The sequence below is a fragment of the Emys orbicularis genome, chromosome 7, assembly GCF_028017835.1.
Source record: "Emys orbicularis isolate rEmyOrb1 chromosome 7, rEmyOrb1.hap1, whole genome shotgun sequence".
Classification (NCBI taxonomy): Eukaryota; Metazoa; Chordata; order Testudines; family Emydidae; genus Emys; species Emys orbicularis.
Window position 1 is genome coordinate 126283036 of NC_088689.1, and position 16295 is coordinate 126299330.

Here is a 16295-nt window from a genome sequence, read left to right on the forward strand (position 1 = left end):
GGTAGTTAGTGAGTCAGTCCTCTGGCCAGGCAACTAGTGGAGTCATCCCCTTCCGGGGTGACGATCCCAACAAGACATATACATCCACATATGTCCCCATAGAAGGAAGTCTTCAGCCCACCTCTGGGCCCCGGTGGGTTGCAATAGCTCTATTCCCCCCTTCTCTCCAGGAGGGTGGGAGATGGGGTCTGTGCCCCCTTCATGGTTGGTTGATAGGGAAGACTGGGCCCAATCCAGGGCTCTATGAATAGCAGCAATACCAAGCATCCAGCAGGGCTCTGAGACTGCCTCCCTGGGCCACTTCCTAACACTTTCCCAGTCCGGGGCATGGCCGCAGTCTCAGAGCCAATCCAAGGGGCGGGTTCCTTAAGGATAAGCTAGTCACTCCTCTGGGACCTGGGGTAGCTGCTGCATGCAGACCCCTCCTTTCCTTCAGCAAGGGCTCCTGCTGTACCCTTACTCCAGAGATCTCAGGATAGATGTGTCCCCCTACCCTATCTGCTATTTGCCCCCCTTTCTGAGCTGTCTGGCTCTCCTTTGAACTCCTCCACCTAGACCAGCCAGGACCACTTGAGCCATGAACTGCTCCTTAACCCTGGCTATGTAACCCATCCCACGGGTTCCATCCTACATGGGTTGGGCACCTGAGCAGGCTCCTCATGGGACACCTCTTCCACTGTAGCCTACCAAGGTTCAGACAAGCAGAAGCTAAGATATACAAGAGAAACATCATCATCACACACACACACGCACTTCAGTACATCGTGGGAAGTGACACCATATTGGATGATGCCTGTCCTGAGTTTGATGCACCCTGCTTATGGGGAGCTTTGAGGCACCTTCTTTTCTCTCTTAAGAGCAGACATTTAGATAGCAGCCCTTTCATAAACTATCCACCCACCAAATTCCGGGGTAGGTGAGGGATGATGCCCATAATCCTACCTTTAAAAAGTAAAATAAAATGCCAAGATAACCTTCCAACTGTGAACCGAATGCAGCTGCCTCTTGCTGAGTCTGCGGCCAGCCTGAAACAGTAGCTCAGAGTCGCAAACTCCCTTGTCTTGCGTACATCTCATGGGCCAGCCATCTCTAAAGCCCAGTGATGAAACTTCAGTGTCAACATTAACTATTGTCTTGCTGGTCATCTTAGCATATAGAAGGGAGCGGAGCCCATGGGGAGGTGACAACTGGAAATACCTACAGGAAAGGAAATGCAGAGGGAAGAAGAGAGGAGAAACTCAGACAGGGAAAAAGGTGAGAAGCAGAAAGGAGACTGGGGAAGGAAGAGACACAAAGGTAGAGGTGGGTACTAAAGGAGTGCGTATTTTCTGAGTGCTACTGAGCGGGACTCAAAGGCAATAATAAATAATGGTAACGACACAAAGACTAAATTTTACACTTGACCTTGACAAACATCCTGTTGACCCTACGGGGAGATACACTGTGGCCTGAGGGGAGCTTGAAGCCTTAATGGTATAAACCACAGATCATCACTTAAAATAGAACGTGGACCTTCCCAAATGAATGCCCCGCCCCAGGTCGATTCGTGCCATTGGTTCGAGCTTAGCACGCCAGCTAACATTTGCTTTTTGTAAGCAAGCGATTTGTAAGTTAGAAGGAATCTGAAACAGCAGACGCCAACAATGAGTTCCAAAGAATGTCATCGGAAACCGTTAACTCCTCAACTACTAGATGGAGGAACTGGTGACTTGCCAGAAAATAAAATCTTTACCTCAGAAGTGGCGTAATTTTGGTTATAAAGAGCTGTTTTGTGTCTAACAGAGGGCTATAAATCCCACTTTACCTGAGCAACTCAATGCATCCTTTGCCCTAAGAGTCACTACGGAAGCCTACATAATAAACTGAGAAGAAAACATTAAAAAACAAAACAAAATGGGAACACTCCTTCCCACGCACAAACCCACAACTTTTGTGTCAGATACTCCTTTTAAAAGAAAAGTTTGGGGGAAAAAAATCTTCCCTTTGTGATAAAAATGACAGACACAATTACTGCTACTTAATGCAACCATGGAGCATCACATTACTAATGAGACTTTGACCAAAACTTATGCCCCCATCCTGCAAACTGACCCATGTGGGTGGACCAGCCCCATAGGTCTCCATCTGAGTCCATCCACTGATCAGCTTGCAGGCTCAGGGCTTTCGATATTGAGTGGGATACAGAACTGCTCACTCAGGCAAATTCTCATCACCATCAATGGGAGATTTGCCTGAATAAGGAGTGCCAGATCCTATTTCGGAGGCCATTTCTATTGATTAATGTTCTAGGAATACGTATGTTGATAAAATCAGAGTTCTGTCACACAATATTCCATGCCTGAAGTGAAGCAATGAATTATATTTTGGTAACCCTACGCCCTGGTATCTTTCTGTATTTTTTCACTGCAGAAACGTATTTTTAAAATAAAGAAATATTGTTCAACACACTGCATTTTGTATTTCAAAACAGAAATATTAAAAAGCTTCTTCCAATCATTCTACTTACACTCCATAAAACAAGAATCTTAAATAAGCAAACTTTCTGTGAACAGGGAAAAGTACTTAGACACTTCTCAAGAATATGCCAAAGTAAACAAGGTTGTACTTTTTAAAGGATCGGATGCTACCAGCCTCACGTACACGGGGGTAAGGGCTGGCAGAATCTGACCCAAAGTAATTCTCTGAAATTAGTTCACTAAGGCACCAATATGGATGTCTACCTTCAATGCTAAATTGTTTTGCTTGGTACTATAATGAAGCAGAAACATATAATGTATTTCATGCAACCAACCTCATTTATTGAAAAAGCCTAATTTTATTGCCTTGTTTAGTAACATCTGTGTGTGTAATTTTTTTCATGAAGCAAAGCACAACTTTTTCTTATAAATAGTATAAATTATTTTATTTACAGAAACTTGTTACAAAACAAATAGACTATATATTTATTTTTCTTTTAAATATCCAAAGTAATTTTTCTATCCCATGACATTTGTTCATGTACTATACAGCAGCCACCACAAAGTTCAGCTGATCAGATGCTCTTGATTATGTATACAAATTATCAAACTATTCACACATTTTACACAGGAGATTGCTTTTTAGAACCAGGCTCAACACTGAGCAGGATACTTTCGAGGCCTACATTCACATTGACATTATGTAGTGCTCATTTTTAAATTATCTTTCAAACGTAAAATATTTCGCACAAAATGTAAAAATGATTTTCTGCTCAACAGTGAAAAGTTAAGAATTTTTCAAGCCCGATTCCCTCCCCCAGGACAGAATGAGTGAGAGACAACAGAGATTCCTTGGCAAGAGAACTCTTAGAGGAAGACAACTGCCGTAGAAATGACATTTGGAAATCACACATTTTTTTAAATTGTTTTAAGAGGTACTTATCTGGGTTTTTTTGTTTGTTTTTTGTTTTTTTTCTGGAATACAAAATATTTTAAACATTCTCTTTTTCTAAACTATATCGTTTAAGAATGAATAACCAAAAAAAAGGAGACAGTTCTGTAAATTTCTGTTTGAAAAAAATATTTAACCCTTGGCATTATTTTGAGATGCACTATTAATGGGCTTGTTTCAAAACACGTTATTCTATTTAAAATGCTTTACAAAAATCACCAGCATCAGTCATTTTTGTTTTTTGAACCCCTTCTAATTAAAATGTTAGAAATATATAGGTGGAAAAAGCAAGCTCCAAAATTTCAACTGAACATTCAAGTCTTTTAAGGAGAAGCTGTCTAAACAGTCCAAGCTTAAAACTAGTTATATCAGGCACTTTCAGTTTTTCCATTAGTTTTAAACCACATGAGACCCATACAAATGCACGCGCGCGCACACACACACACACACACACACACACACACACACACACACACATACTAAAAAAAAGAGAAGCAGAGTGTCACTTAACTAAATGTAGTCTTCTGGGAATCAGACAACTGATAAGCAATGCCACCTAGACAATTTAGACCCTGATCCTGCAATCAGATTCTTGTGGCAGACCTCTGCATGGGTCCAACTACAGGATCTTGGCGTTAGTTTGTAGGTATCCACTCCCAAGACACTAAAAGGGACACAACTTTCACAAAACAAAGGCATCCCTTAATTTGCAAAGTAGGCATGTTACTGTTAGCTTGGCAGTGAACCACTTCAAATTATAAAAAAGGTATTTGCTATTTTTAATTAATTAATAAATAAATACTAGATGATCTCAATTGTACCAAAACTGGATATAAGAAAAAAAGACCTGTGCAAAAATACATATTTAAATATGTACAATCAATTAACAAAATATGTCTTCTGAAATAGGGATACTTCAATATTTATAATAGAACAAGAAATTCCAAAATAAAGATACAAAAGTATGTTGTTTGTATAATTCTTTGTTCATCATTGCAGCAATATTTTAGGTTAAGAAAACTGCAGGAGTCATAACGAGACGTTGGAAAGCCTATAAAAATTGTATCTCTTAAATTACTACGAAAATCTGTCTAGAAACAACCCAGCCACTGCAAATTCAATTTTGCACGGTAAATTAATTTTAAGCTTCCTTAAATATTTACAGTAAGAATTATGAGAGACAATAAAAGCTTCAGGAACCGGGTTCTGTTTAGAACCAAGATCTAACCTGTAATATTTAAGCTGGTCTGTACTCAAGGGCAGATGAAATTTAAAATGGCCTCACTTCCTAGTCCCAATAGATTAAAACTACGAGCCCTAATACAGGTGTAGTTAAAACCCGGCCCTACATGAAGCACAGAGATTAAATACTAACTTTCAAATGTCTGCATGGTTTTGAATGAGCTTTGACTTGCCATTAAGCTTTCAGATCAACATAATTTTTACACAACTAAAGATGTTCCATCACTTAAAGCCACAAAGGTTGATGAATATACATTTCTGTTCACCTGAAATATAAGTCTATCCAACCAAATTGCACTTGTGACTGAAACATGTAGGGGTGAAACCTTGGCACCACTGACTTCAATGGGGCCAGAATTTCACACCGACTGTGCAGGAAACAATCCTTTCAGTTGGGCATCATATTACATCTTCAACTTTTTGTTCCTGAAATACAGTTAGTTTATGTTTGCATAATAAACGTCTGAAGTGTTTTTTCATGGTGACCTTTTATATAAACTCAAAGCTAAAGTGTCTGCATAGAGGCTCGCTGTTGTTTTGCGGTACATAATAATTCTGCAGCAAGTTCATGTTAACTTGGAAACGTGAACAGGTAACCAACCAAGCACCTGCTGCTCTTAGTGGCTTGAGAATCCCTGATGTACGATGTGCCACCAAACTGGGAAGAAGAAGGCTGGACTGCGTGAATAATTTGATAGGCTCAGATTGTCTGATCTCAGCAATATCTGGTGCCCCTTTAAGGCAAAAGAGTATATTCTTGATTTAGAAGTTGTTTTCCTTTACTTCACCCCTTAACAAAGGTTCAAGTAAAGTCTCAAAATTCACTGTTAAAAAGCTTACTGAAAATATCCAAATCAATTACATTATAATAATGCTAAAGCCCTTTAAAGGATTTCATTTTTGAGATGTTTTAAAACAAGATACAAATCTCTCGTGAAAACTGACCGTCTGGACTGTAACATAGTATAGTCCCCTTTATTCATAAAGCATCTGTATCTGAGAAAAAGATGATAGTAACCCATCCAGGTGGACTTAAAGCTGAACTCAGTTGCTAACTAGCATCTAGTGCAGCATTCTGAAATATCTGATTGTGGGTAGCTGAAAGCATGACAAGTGTTAATGATTTGATTACAAGAACAAGGCATAAACTAACTGAAAAGCTTCCAGAAAATCTTTAAATATTTTAAATATTTAGTTTTAAAAGGGCTGTTTTTACAGGCCGGAAGGTACAACCAACCTAATTCAACTAGTAGAGTTCTTCTTTAAAGTAACAAAGGCTTCTGGTATACAGTATAGGTCAAAAAATATGTTCTTTGGGAATAGTTTTATAGGTTATTTGCCTTTGTTGATTTGATACTTTTGCATTCGGATTTCCTTCATCAAAAGGAATTAACAATTTTTACTTTCTTTTGCAATAGAATCTTATTCAAAATAATAATCGCTTTTCCATCAGGCAAGTACAACATTATTTTTATATTTGTTTTTTGAACGATGGCCTCAAACAAGTTTTTAAAAGTTTTTGAAACTCCTGACAGCTTCTTATCCCAAATTACTTGCAAAAGGCTGGGCAAAACACAGACTATTTAGTTTCTGAATTGTGCTATTTTTGTGTTCCATTAAAGGAACACTGCTATAAAAACACTAAAGCCATATTCCCTTCTTGAGGGCTTCTTTTCATTGTGCCTAACACATTGTACCCCCACTGGAGGGTTTCTTTCAATTGACAGCGCCTATCGGGTGGCTAATAACCTACAAAAGACACCACCAGCATAAAAAGAGTCCACAGTAATGGTTGTCCCCAAACATTCTTTTGCCAGCCAATCTATGTCAAATAGTGGCAAGATGATGTACTCCCGTAGGTAACATCTCACAGATTTGTAGCAAGCAGTCCAGACCACTGTTAACACTGGTAAGAGCAATTACGTGGCTGAACTTCCATCCAGTGTCCATTTACAATATTCACTGCTACAGACATGGCTTCAGGGAAATTCCTTGTTTGAATGACAGTCCAGTAGATTTCCACACCTGAGGACCATGGAAAGCTGGGATAACTCAAAGGCATCTTGGAGTCCAGAATTCCAGATGGAGGTTTTGCTTATAGTGAACGTTGTCCAGTTCTTTTCTCACCACGGCATATTCAGCTATCAAGGACGTGCCTTTGGCTTTCAAACAAAAAAGAAAGCTGTGTAAGCAAGCATGTTGTAATAGATACAGTAAAGGCCACATCAGGCAGGACCTTTCTGGACAGCAAGAGAACACGTCAGAGGGAGTTACAAGGCACCAGGTAGCACTATTAACAGCCAGTCGGCTTGTTTGCATCTGGAATTCTAAAGTTTCTGCCTTCCCAAGTAATTGTGCTCTCCAATTACACTCCTAAGTGGCTGACTGGTGTCGTAGTCATGACAACAATAATCAGAAGCACGAAGGTGTGACTTTCCTCATTTCTTAAACGTATACATTCAATTTAGTTATTTCAAAAGTAGCTTTTCCCCCATTAGGTTGCTGAGTTAAATGAAAACCGTCAGGAAGTACCAAAAGTGAAAGTTCCTAGAGCAATGATGGCTGAGCTGTATTATCCATAGATAGTCATTTCTTCTTCCTATACAGTATGTACACTAGTCAGCGTACAACAGCAATGATAGGCCTGTTCTTTGGAGGAAAGGGAAAATTCAGAGACCTGTCTAAGATGGACCTTTGTGAGCTCCTAACACTTCTGTTATATGAACTTCCGCAGTAATGAGGAAAAAAGCAAAGGGGGGAGGGGCTTGTAGGACTGGCGGAAATAGAAAGAAATCATCAATATTTCAACACAGTAGAAAACATAGCATGGGGAACAATCATGCAATGTCAGGGATCTGGATGATCTGATAAATCTTCTCCTTATCTAGCTTCTCTGAGTCTATTTTTTCCCTTTAAATAGTCTCTTTTCCTTCAAGTGATCTTCCAACCTATTTCTCATAGTTTTGCAAAAACAGCCTTATCTGATTTTTCTCTGTTATTTCCCATTCCTCTCCTCATGACCCCACTATGCATGGCAAAATAGTTTTTAAACAACACATTCATTTCAATGTGATTCTATTTTGAGAAGTAACTAGTCTATAACAATAGGACCCTACTCCCTCGCAAGATCTGATCCCTTTGTGTTTTCCTTGTAATTTCTGCTGGTTTTAAACTAACAAAAGTAATTGTTAACTACTCTTTTCTCCTGCTCCTACTGCAGAGCCAGTCAATAGAGCTCTGGGGAAGGAAGCTGTATTTTATTGCAGCTGAGTTGTAATCAAAACGGTTAACTATGTTCTGATTGTAGAATGCTTATTGGTGTGGAGATGGAAGTCAGAAAGTTCCCAGCCCGACTTCCAGATACTTGGCTCAGTTTGCGAGGCTGACACTCAGGAAAAATATTTTTACTTGTGAAGTGAGTGAATTTCATCTGGGAGTAATTAGGTAATAATTATGGAACCCATTATGCCACTTTTAAACGCAACTTTTCAGAGTAAAACCACACTTTAAAAAAAAGCGGATTTGTTGTAATAATCCGACAGCAAAAGATTCACAGTGAAAAATGTTTAAAAAGAGTAGCAGTCAAATAGGAAAATAGATATCCACCTTTCACTAACAGAGTGTCTAGAATCCGCTAGTCAACCAAAAACAACAGGACACGACCTAGATGTTGTAGGGGTCCCTTCTGGCCTTAAACTCTCTGACTATGACCAATATAACCATGTGCAGTCACCAGTGCAAGTCTGCAGATTCCAAAGCTAATCTGTCAAGTGAAATATCTTCAATACAAAATGTCATACCTGATGAAGAAGAGAATTGTTCATCAGTCCCTGTGTCCCTGTGATTGCACTGGTGTGTTTTGCATGAACATTGTTCACCGATGGCAATTTGGCAACCTTGTTTGATTTGCTGCTGTTTATGCTGCTTGAACCAGGTGAGCACTTTCTTTTCTTTCCTATGAATTTGTCCAGGGAAGTGTGTGCATGTGAAAAACTGCTGTGTGAATTTACAGTCAGTTCACTGGCCTGATGAACAAATGGCCCTAAGGAAAGAGTGGAATCACTACTGTTCATCATCACACTCATTCTTTTTATCGATTCTGCAGGGCTTCCAGTAGGAGGGCCCCTCCCTGATTGGTCATGTTTGAGGCTACCAGAGTTAGCTTTGCTTGTCATACAATTGAGGCCAACACTGTGCGACGAAGATGTCATCGATGAATGATAAGAGGTCCCAGAGTTAGCCACACAGTTTTTCCTAAAGGACTCTGTGGAATGAGACGAAGGTGCTAGCAGTGCGGAACTGTTTTTACGCTTCTTTCCTGAGCCGCCGCTGCTACTGTTGCTACTGGTACTGTTACAGTTGGCGCTGCTAGCAGAAGATTCCTTAGGTTTAAAAGACTTGCTGGATTTCAATTTCTGAGGTTTGCTGAGCATAGGTGAAGGTACTGAGGAAAGCACTGTAGGTGTTGAAGGGGACGAAGACACTTGTCTTGATTGCATACTGCAGACAGGGTCCATTGCACCCAGATTAGAAGGATTGGCATTTAGTGTAGTTCCATGTGATGGGACTGATTTACTATTAAGAGACACACAGGAAGGAGAAACCAATGTTGGTGATGACATAACCGTGGTGGGTAAAAGGAAACCTGCAGCACTGACACCATACTGTGACGCAGGCATTGAGTTTGTCCAATGCGGAGCACGAACAGACGCCGTGTTGCTAGATGCTGGGGGAATTTTCCTAGAAAAGAAAAAGAAGAAACGGTTAGTGCTCTTTGTGCACGGACACCAGGCTCTGGAAATTGTCCTGCAGTAGAATAATCCTATTTGCGTTTGTTCAGTGCAAAAATACTGACCTTATCAAACCCTAAAACATTTTGATAAATTAACCCAACTACGCTGCAAACAAGCGAAGCACTGCTTAGTGATCCTCTCCCTTTGGTGGATGTATACGTGGTTACTTATCTGTAACTGGAGTTCCCTAAATATCACTGTCTGCTCTTCTGGGTGAGATTTTCAAAAGTGCTCACCATAGGCCTAACTCTGCTCCCACTGAAATCCATGTGAGTTTTACAACTGACTTCAACGCGGAGTTCCCTCTGCCTCATAGATCTTGAGCCATGGACAGGCATCAAGTCACTAGGGGCGTCCTGCCTTGAAGCAGTAACCTCGGCATTACAAAGGAGGCGCCAGGACAGTTCTCAGCACCAACTGTGATGCCAACACCAAGAGCTCTTGCGGAAGTGTTGTGTTGAGGGGTGACGAGCAGGACCCTCGGGTTTATGGGGAGGTGCCACAGGAGCCTTTTTGACCCCAGAAGGAGAGGAAAGCAAATAGAGAAAAAGACCATAAAAGAACTGCTCTCACTGCAACAAGCTTTAGTGACTGGGCTGGAGCTGGCACCGTTACGGGCTCTGGGATAGCTTGAGCAGTGGGAAATGATGACTAAATGGGACCTGGATCCAGTCCAACCAAACAGCACCCAAACAGAACGCCCCAACTAAACAATTCAAGTGCTCATGACACTCCTGCTCCCTGCCTTGCCACTATCTCCTGCTCCCAAGTCCCCCACAATGGATACCAAACACCCTCTACAGCAGTGCTCTCCAACCTTTTAAAGCACAAGATCACTTTCTGAATTTAAGTGCAACCCAGGATCTACCCTGCCCCTTCCCCGAGGCCCTGCCCCACTCACTCCATTCCCCCCTCCCTCCGTCGCTTGCTCTCCCCCACCCTCACTCCCTTTCTCCAGGCTGGGGCAGGGGCTAAGGCAGGCTCCCTGCCTGCCCCGGCCCCACGGTGCTCCCGGAAGCTGCTGGCACTTTCATGTGGCCCCTGAGGGGGGGCACGTGAATCCACGCGCTGCCCCTCCCTGTAGGCACCGCCCCCACAGCTCCCATTGGCTGCAGTTCCCCATTCTCGCGAACTACCGGTTGATGACCACTGCGCTATAGGGATACCTGGAACCAAATTGTGTGGGTCCAGTAAGACCCTTCTTAATCTAGGGCCTTGATAATCTACCCCTAGCCTTGAGGATTATTCATGATGAGTATGATGTTGAATGCTTTTTCCTAAATTCTGTATACTACACTGCCAGCCTCACGCCTGGAATTATTTCCATACAACCTGGCCCAAAGCAAACCTTTTGAACACGATTTACCTATTGGTGAAAAATGTCTTTGTTCCAAACACATATACTACAGTAAAGCTCATCTTTGAAAAACAATATGACTAAAGTTATCCCTACTGTGTCTCAACCTGTTTTTTCCAAAATCAGAGAGAACTGTTAGCCCCAAAACTCCTCAGACAGGAAATCCATCAGTCTCAAAGAGCAACGCCACATGCACATTAACTGTTACAGGAAATAAATGGGGAATAACTGGCTAGGTGGTAGCCCTGCTGAAAAGGATCACGGAGTAACTATCCTCTTTATAACAGCCCATGGCATATTCGAAGACTTATCAGGTTGTCGTGTTCTCCCCTCCCCGGTCTTCTTGTCTCAAGACTCAATATGGCCACTAGTTTTAAGTTTTCCTCATAAAAGGTTTAGAAAATCTGCCCTATCATTTTTGTTGCTCTCATCTGGACTCTAAGAAAGATTTGGAAAACTGGGTAAAGTGTGGCCACAATACTCTGGCTGAGGCCTCACCAGTGCTGAGTAGGGCAATTGACTCATGTTCAGTTTATGATACATTATACGCACCCAGATCTGAAGATAGGACAAGAAGTAATGAGCATAAACTGCAGCGAGGGAGGTTTAGATTAGAAATCAGGAAAAACTTTCTAATTAGAAGGATAGTTAAGCACTGGAATAGGCTTCCAAGGGAGGTTTTGGAATCCCTATCACTGGAGGATTTTTTGGAGGTTGGACAAACACCTGTCAGGGATGGCCTAGGTTGACTTGGTCCCGATCAGCACAGGAGGATGGACTTGATGACCTCTCAAGGTCCCTTCCAGCCCCACATTTCTATGACTCTAGGACTAATAATTACAATTCATCACAAACCACATTGCTAAGAAAATTTAATATTGAAGCTATAAACAAATTAAACTACTAAAAATATTAAGAAAACCAAAGCTATAGAAAACAGAGATGGGATGAAAAGGTACAATTTGGATGTAGAACATGGATTCAAAATTAATGTTTGAGGATGAATCATAATTAGGGTTTGAGGAACTAGAATTTTAGAAACTGCTCAAGAGATTTCATCTCCGTGTCCAGCAGGAAAGCACAAGTTGTCAGCCGTCATATTGTTTTAAAGAGGTTCTAGCTACTCTCAGCGCAGCACAAGAATACAAAGAGAGGAGATCTGTGGGTACAGTTTTATGAATAAGTAAAGAATATAGTCTCCTGGTGAATGTAACTCAATCCCCTCCTATTCTCCAGATGACAGTTAAAATGGAGCTGTTGCTCACATTTACCATGTTATTGGGAGGTGCTAATTTAAAAAGAGGTCTTTAATGAATTATTATTACAACAGGAAAGCCATTTTTCTCTCAAGCTTTAATCTATTTGTATGATAGCAAGAATAATAATACAAAAAACCCCTTTCATTTCTACTCACTTCCACATCTGTGAATTAAGATGCTTGTCCACCATGAAGTTAAGTGCACATCGGATATGGTTCCACCGCTTATCAAACACGTAATAACCTCTTCCAATTTGCCGGCTCCCAAATGTGCAAAACTGAAAATACAGATTTTATTTTGGTGTTTTCTAATTTTAATAACAACTCTCTAAATAATAAATTAACACACTTAATTACAAAGCAATAATACACAGGAAAAGTCCAAGGACCTAAGATGGCAAACATGTACATTAGGACTTTGATCCTTATGGCCCAAAAAGTATGTTCAATATATATTCCCAAATAGCTCAGGCCCAACCCGGAAGGAGGACCTCTGAGATGCTGCCACCTTTAATTGGAGTCACCTTGATTAAAGAGAGGGGGAAAGTGGTAGATTTTTTTTTTGAGGGGCCATTAGGTTTGCAACCTTCTCCCATACTTGCTCTGACATTCAGGCCATGCTGTACGGTCTATGTGAGAAGGCCCTGAGGTTTATGGGGAAGCTTCTTTTGCTCTGAGGCTGAGTCTTGTTGGGAGACAGCTGCTGGTTTTTAGGTGAACTGGTTTTTTAAATTTTGTCAAAGGCAATTAGGATAAGATATACATTATATACAGGATAAGATGTACCTTATATATCTAAATAAATAAGTTAGCTCTCTATAAGAAATTGCTTGCAGTCATTTAAAATCTGTTTTTTAAATGATTCCACTAAAAGATCTAGGAGTTAAATTACATCACATGCACAAATATTTTAGTGAATTTTTTTTTTTTTTTTTTTGCTTTTGGAAACGAAAGTATGCCACATGTACCAACTGCTGCCAAGATTTCCACATTAAGCCGTGTTACTGCAAGCCATTATTTCTATGCAAAAATAAAGCTAGCACTGTGATTTAAAAACAGATCGAATACTGAAAGTGTTATTAAACCATACCACTATTTTGCATGTACCGGTTCCACATCTACCCTTTTCTCAAAACACTTTAGAATGTTTCCGCTTCCACCTCCAATATTTGTGGCATTTTGATTTCTCTTATGTTACAGTGGAGATATCTCAGAATGTGTTCTCAAAGCACACTGACTCTGATAATTATGATTAAACCCTTCCTGCCTATTCTGTAACAAACACATTTTCCAGTGGCATGAGAACATTTTAGTGAACCCCCCAAAAATACACTGAAAAACCGTAATCGATTTGTTCACAAATTCAGAACCAGTAAAGGATGTAGAACATACAGCGGCTGGCTGAGGATGATGACCTGAATAACGACAATCCAGTTTTTCAACATGTTCTTCTTTTTCATCACACTCTCCCTCATCGCTGGATAAACGGGATGCTGGCTCAGCTGCAGGCAACGGAGGGTGTGGAGATTCATGGACCGCAAGAGAGTCACTAGGGGCATTTCCGCTGTGCTGGGTTGGACAGCCTGGAGGCCTTGACAAGTAAATACATGTAAAAGGTATTACTGAACAAAGGCTACATTAGTAGGAATTACTTATGCCTGGAATTTTTTGCTTGGTGCTTTTTTTTAAAACCAGGTTTTCCACGTTTTCCTTTCTGTCATAATACCAGTATTTCAGAATTCTTTTAACAGTTACGTCTCACAACTCTCCAGGAAAAGGAGGCATCATTATATCCATTTTGCAGATAGGCAAACTGAGACACAAAGATTAAAGTGGCTTGTCAAGGCCACTCAGCAAGTCAGTAACAGAGCCAGAAATAAAAACAGTAGTCTAGTCCCAACTCCCAGTCCCCAACCACTTCCACCAGCTACTCCCAACCGCTAGATTTTCAGTTGTCCCTTCTTTTTCTCTCCTCCAAAAACTGCTGGGTATTTTAAAAAGCTGGTAACCTACTCATTAAACAAAGGTATCGCCTTCACACCATCCTGACTTACTGCTATTCTGGATCCGGAGGTAAAGCTAAACTGGATGCCTTAAATTAATTTACTGTTGCAACTTCTTCATTTTGCATTCACTTCCTTCTCCTCTGTACTCCTAAATCACATTTTTATTTATCCATTGCCACCTTGCTGGAGCACCAACACTGAATAGCTGCTACAGAAAGGAGCTTCTGGTTTGCATTTACTCAAGCCAGCATTTACCTCCCTGGGCCACCCATCAGGGCCTCTTGTTAGAAGGGCAGGAGATACAGCTCACCAGACTAAGGAAGGCTATGTCTACACTACGGGGCAGTGTAGACATAGTCTAAGATCCAGTGTGGAATTTTTGAGTGAGCAATCAGGCACAGAGCAAGAGCCCTCGGTTGCGAATGAATCTGCATTTCCCACATGGTAGCACTCATTGCCATCAACCCGTCAAGTTGCTCCCCAGACTAATTTCACACTTGGTGGATAAACAGATTTCACTTACCTTGGAAGACTGGGGGGGTGAGGTTTGGGTTTATTAGGTACTAAAGGCTTTGATTCTGTAGGAATAAGTCCATGAGAATTTTGGTGCAGCTCCTGGGAAGTTTTAGAAGGTGAGGGATGTGGTTCCCTGAGAGGGGGCATCTGCTGATGATGATCCGAATGTCGAAGCAATTCCTTTTCCCTGGTTTTGCTTTTGTGCTCCGCTAATAACAAATCAAATCGTTTTCTTCGACCCTGTACAGCCCTCCGCTGGGTTAAGGAATGTGTCTGCAAATCAAAGCATCAAACATTAATCCAAGGCAATTTGATTTGCGGAAAACAAACACTCAGATATATAACAATTCTAGAACGGAGGAAATAAAGCAAGGGATGGCTTTTACAAGAAACGTCAAGATGGTCTAATGGGTGTTTATATTCCTATTTGATAAACCAATAGTAATTAAAGTCAATGCTCTCTGTCAAAGGTCTAATAAGCCTTGAGTTTGAAATTCAAACCTTTTTCAATGTCTCACTTTCATTACTAATCCAAGAATGCTACCTGACCATTCATTTTAAATCATGAAGCACAGCACATGGTCTTCTCTTAAGAGAAAAGTACCAATTTTTTATGTTTATTTGTGGGAATATTGAACATAAGTTGTAAAACATACTTTTTAATAAAGAGTACTAAACTTAATAACCTTGTAAATGTCTTTGCTTTTGCAAACTAATGTATTCCCGGACATCTACTGTATGGTAATGGATATTAAAACCACAAAGAAACAGCAGAATCAACAATCACAACTCCAACAAAGCAACAACATTCAGAGGTTAAGGTGATACTATATCAGGTTGTCCCATTCCTGAAAGATCCTGAACACCCAGTGGAGTTAAATCCATGTAGTGCAAAATCTACATGCAGTAGGATAAAAGATTGTTTCCCTTGTTTACATGTGCTAAATTCATTCCCAAGGCCTTACTTTCACACAGTTTGAAGGGCTCAATAATTTGTATTTATTGTGGAAGTAAACAAGCCTATTTTCCACCTTAGTATTAAGCTCTGAAAATATATGAAAACAATATTTTTGAGAGGTAAGTAGAGTGGAAGGAATTTCTATGGGATGCTCTTATTTTCTTTAAAGCTTTTAGTTTATTTCCCTACTGTACAATCCTCTTTTAGAAGCGTGACACTTTTCCTTTGGGAGAACAATAGCGTTGTCCCGTGTTTTCAAGGAGGCATTACCTTCAAGTTTTCTTCCTTGTCATTAATATCAGTTATGTCTACACTGGTTCCGGAGGTGGTTTATTTGTTAGGTGGTCCCTCTTCTGGCAGCCCAGCTGCTGTGCCGGAGCATAGCTCAATATTTCAAGTTCACACGATTCATGTCTTTACTTTCTGTAACTTCTCAGGGACAAGTGATCGCTTTTGTTCAAATTGATGTTTAAAGCCTGGGTTCACCAGACTAACTTTTTAAAAGATGTTTTGTGTACAAAGTTTGGCCTACTAGACAGAGACTCTTTAGATAAGGACTTCTGAGAAAAAGAGTTGAAGCAATATCAAACTACAGTCCAAGGAGGCAGCATCATTTGGGTTGATACAACCACCTTCTAAAATCTGCTTCAGACTTGGTTCTCCTGTGGGAAACATTTTGCTTTGTCTAGGTCCCACATAAAGCAGTGACTATATTTTTAATTTCTTTGTGATTAAAATTAATCTTTATAGCCAAAGA

The 16295-nt window shown here is 40.6% G+C and overlaps 1 protein-coding gene across 1 annotated transcript in view; it reads right to left on the reverse strand.

Moving 5' to 3' along the window:
- Window positions 1-6095: 6095 nt before the first annotated feature.
- Window positions 6096-16295, reverse strand: part of ATXN7 (ataxin 7) — a 130390-nt gene continuing 120190 nt past the window's right edge. The window contains exons 9-13 of the mRNA XM_065407691.1: window positions 14588-14853; window positions 13451-13649; window positions 12215-12336; window positions 8451-9390; window positions 6096-6812 (exon numbers count right to left, since the gene is read on the reverse strand). Of these exons, the coding sequence (XP_065263763.1) occupies window positions 6795-6812; window positions 8451-9390; window positions 12215-12336; window positions 13451-13649; window positions 14588-14853 (1545 nt within the window). The 3' untranslated portion in view covers window positions 6096-6794. The remainder of the gene's footprint in view (window positions 6813-8450; window positions 9391-12214; window positions 12337-13450; window positions 13650-14587; window positions 14854-16295) is intronic.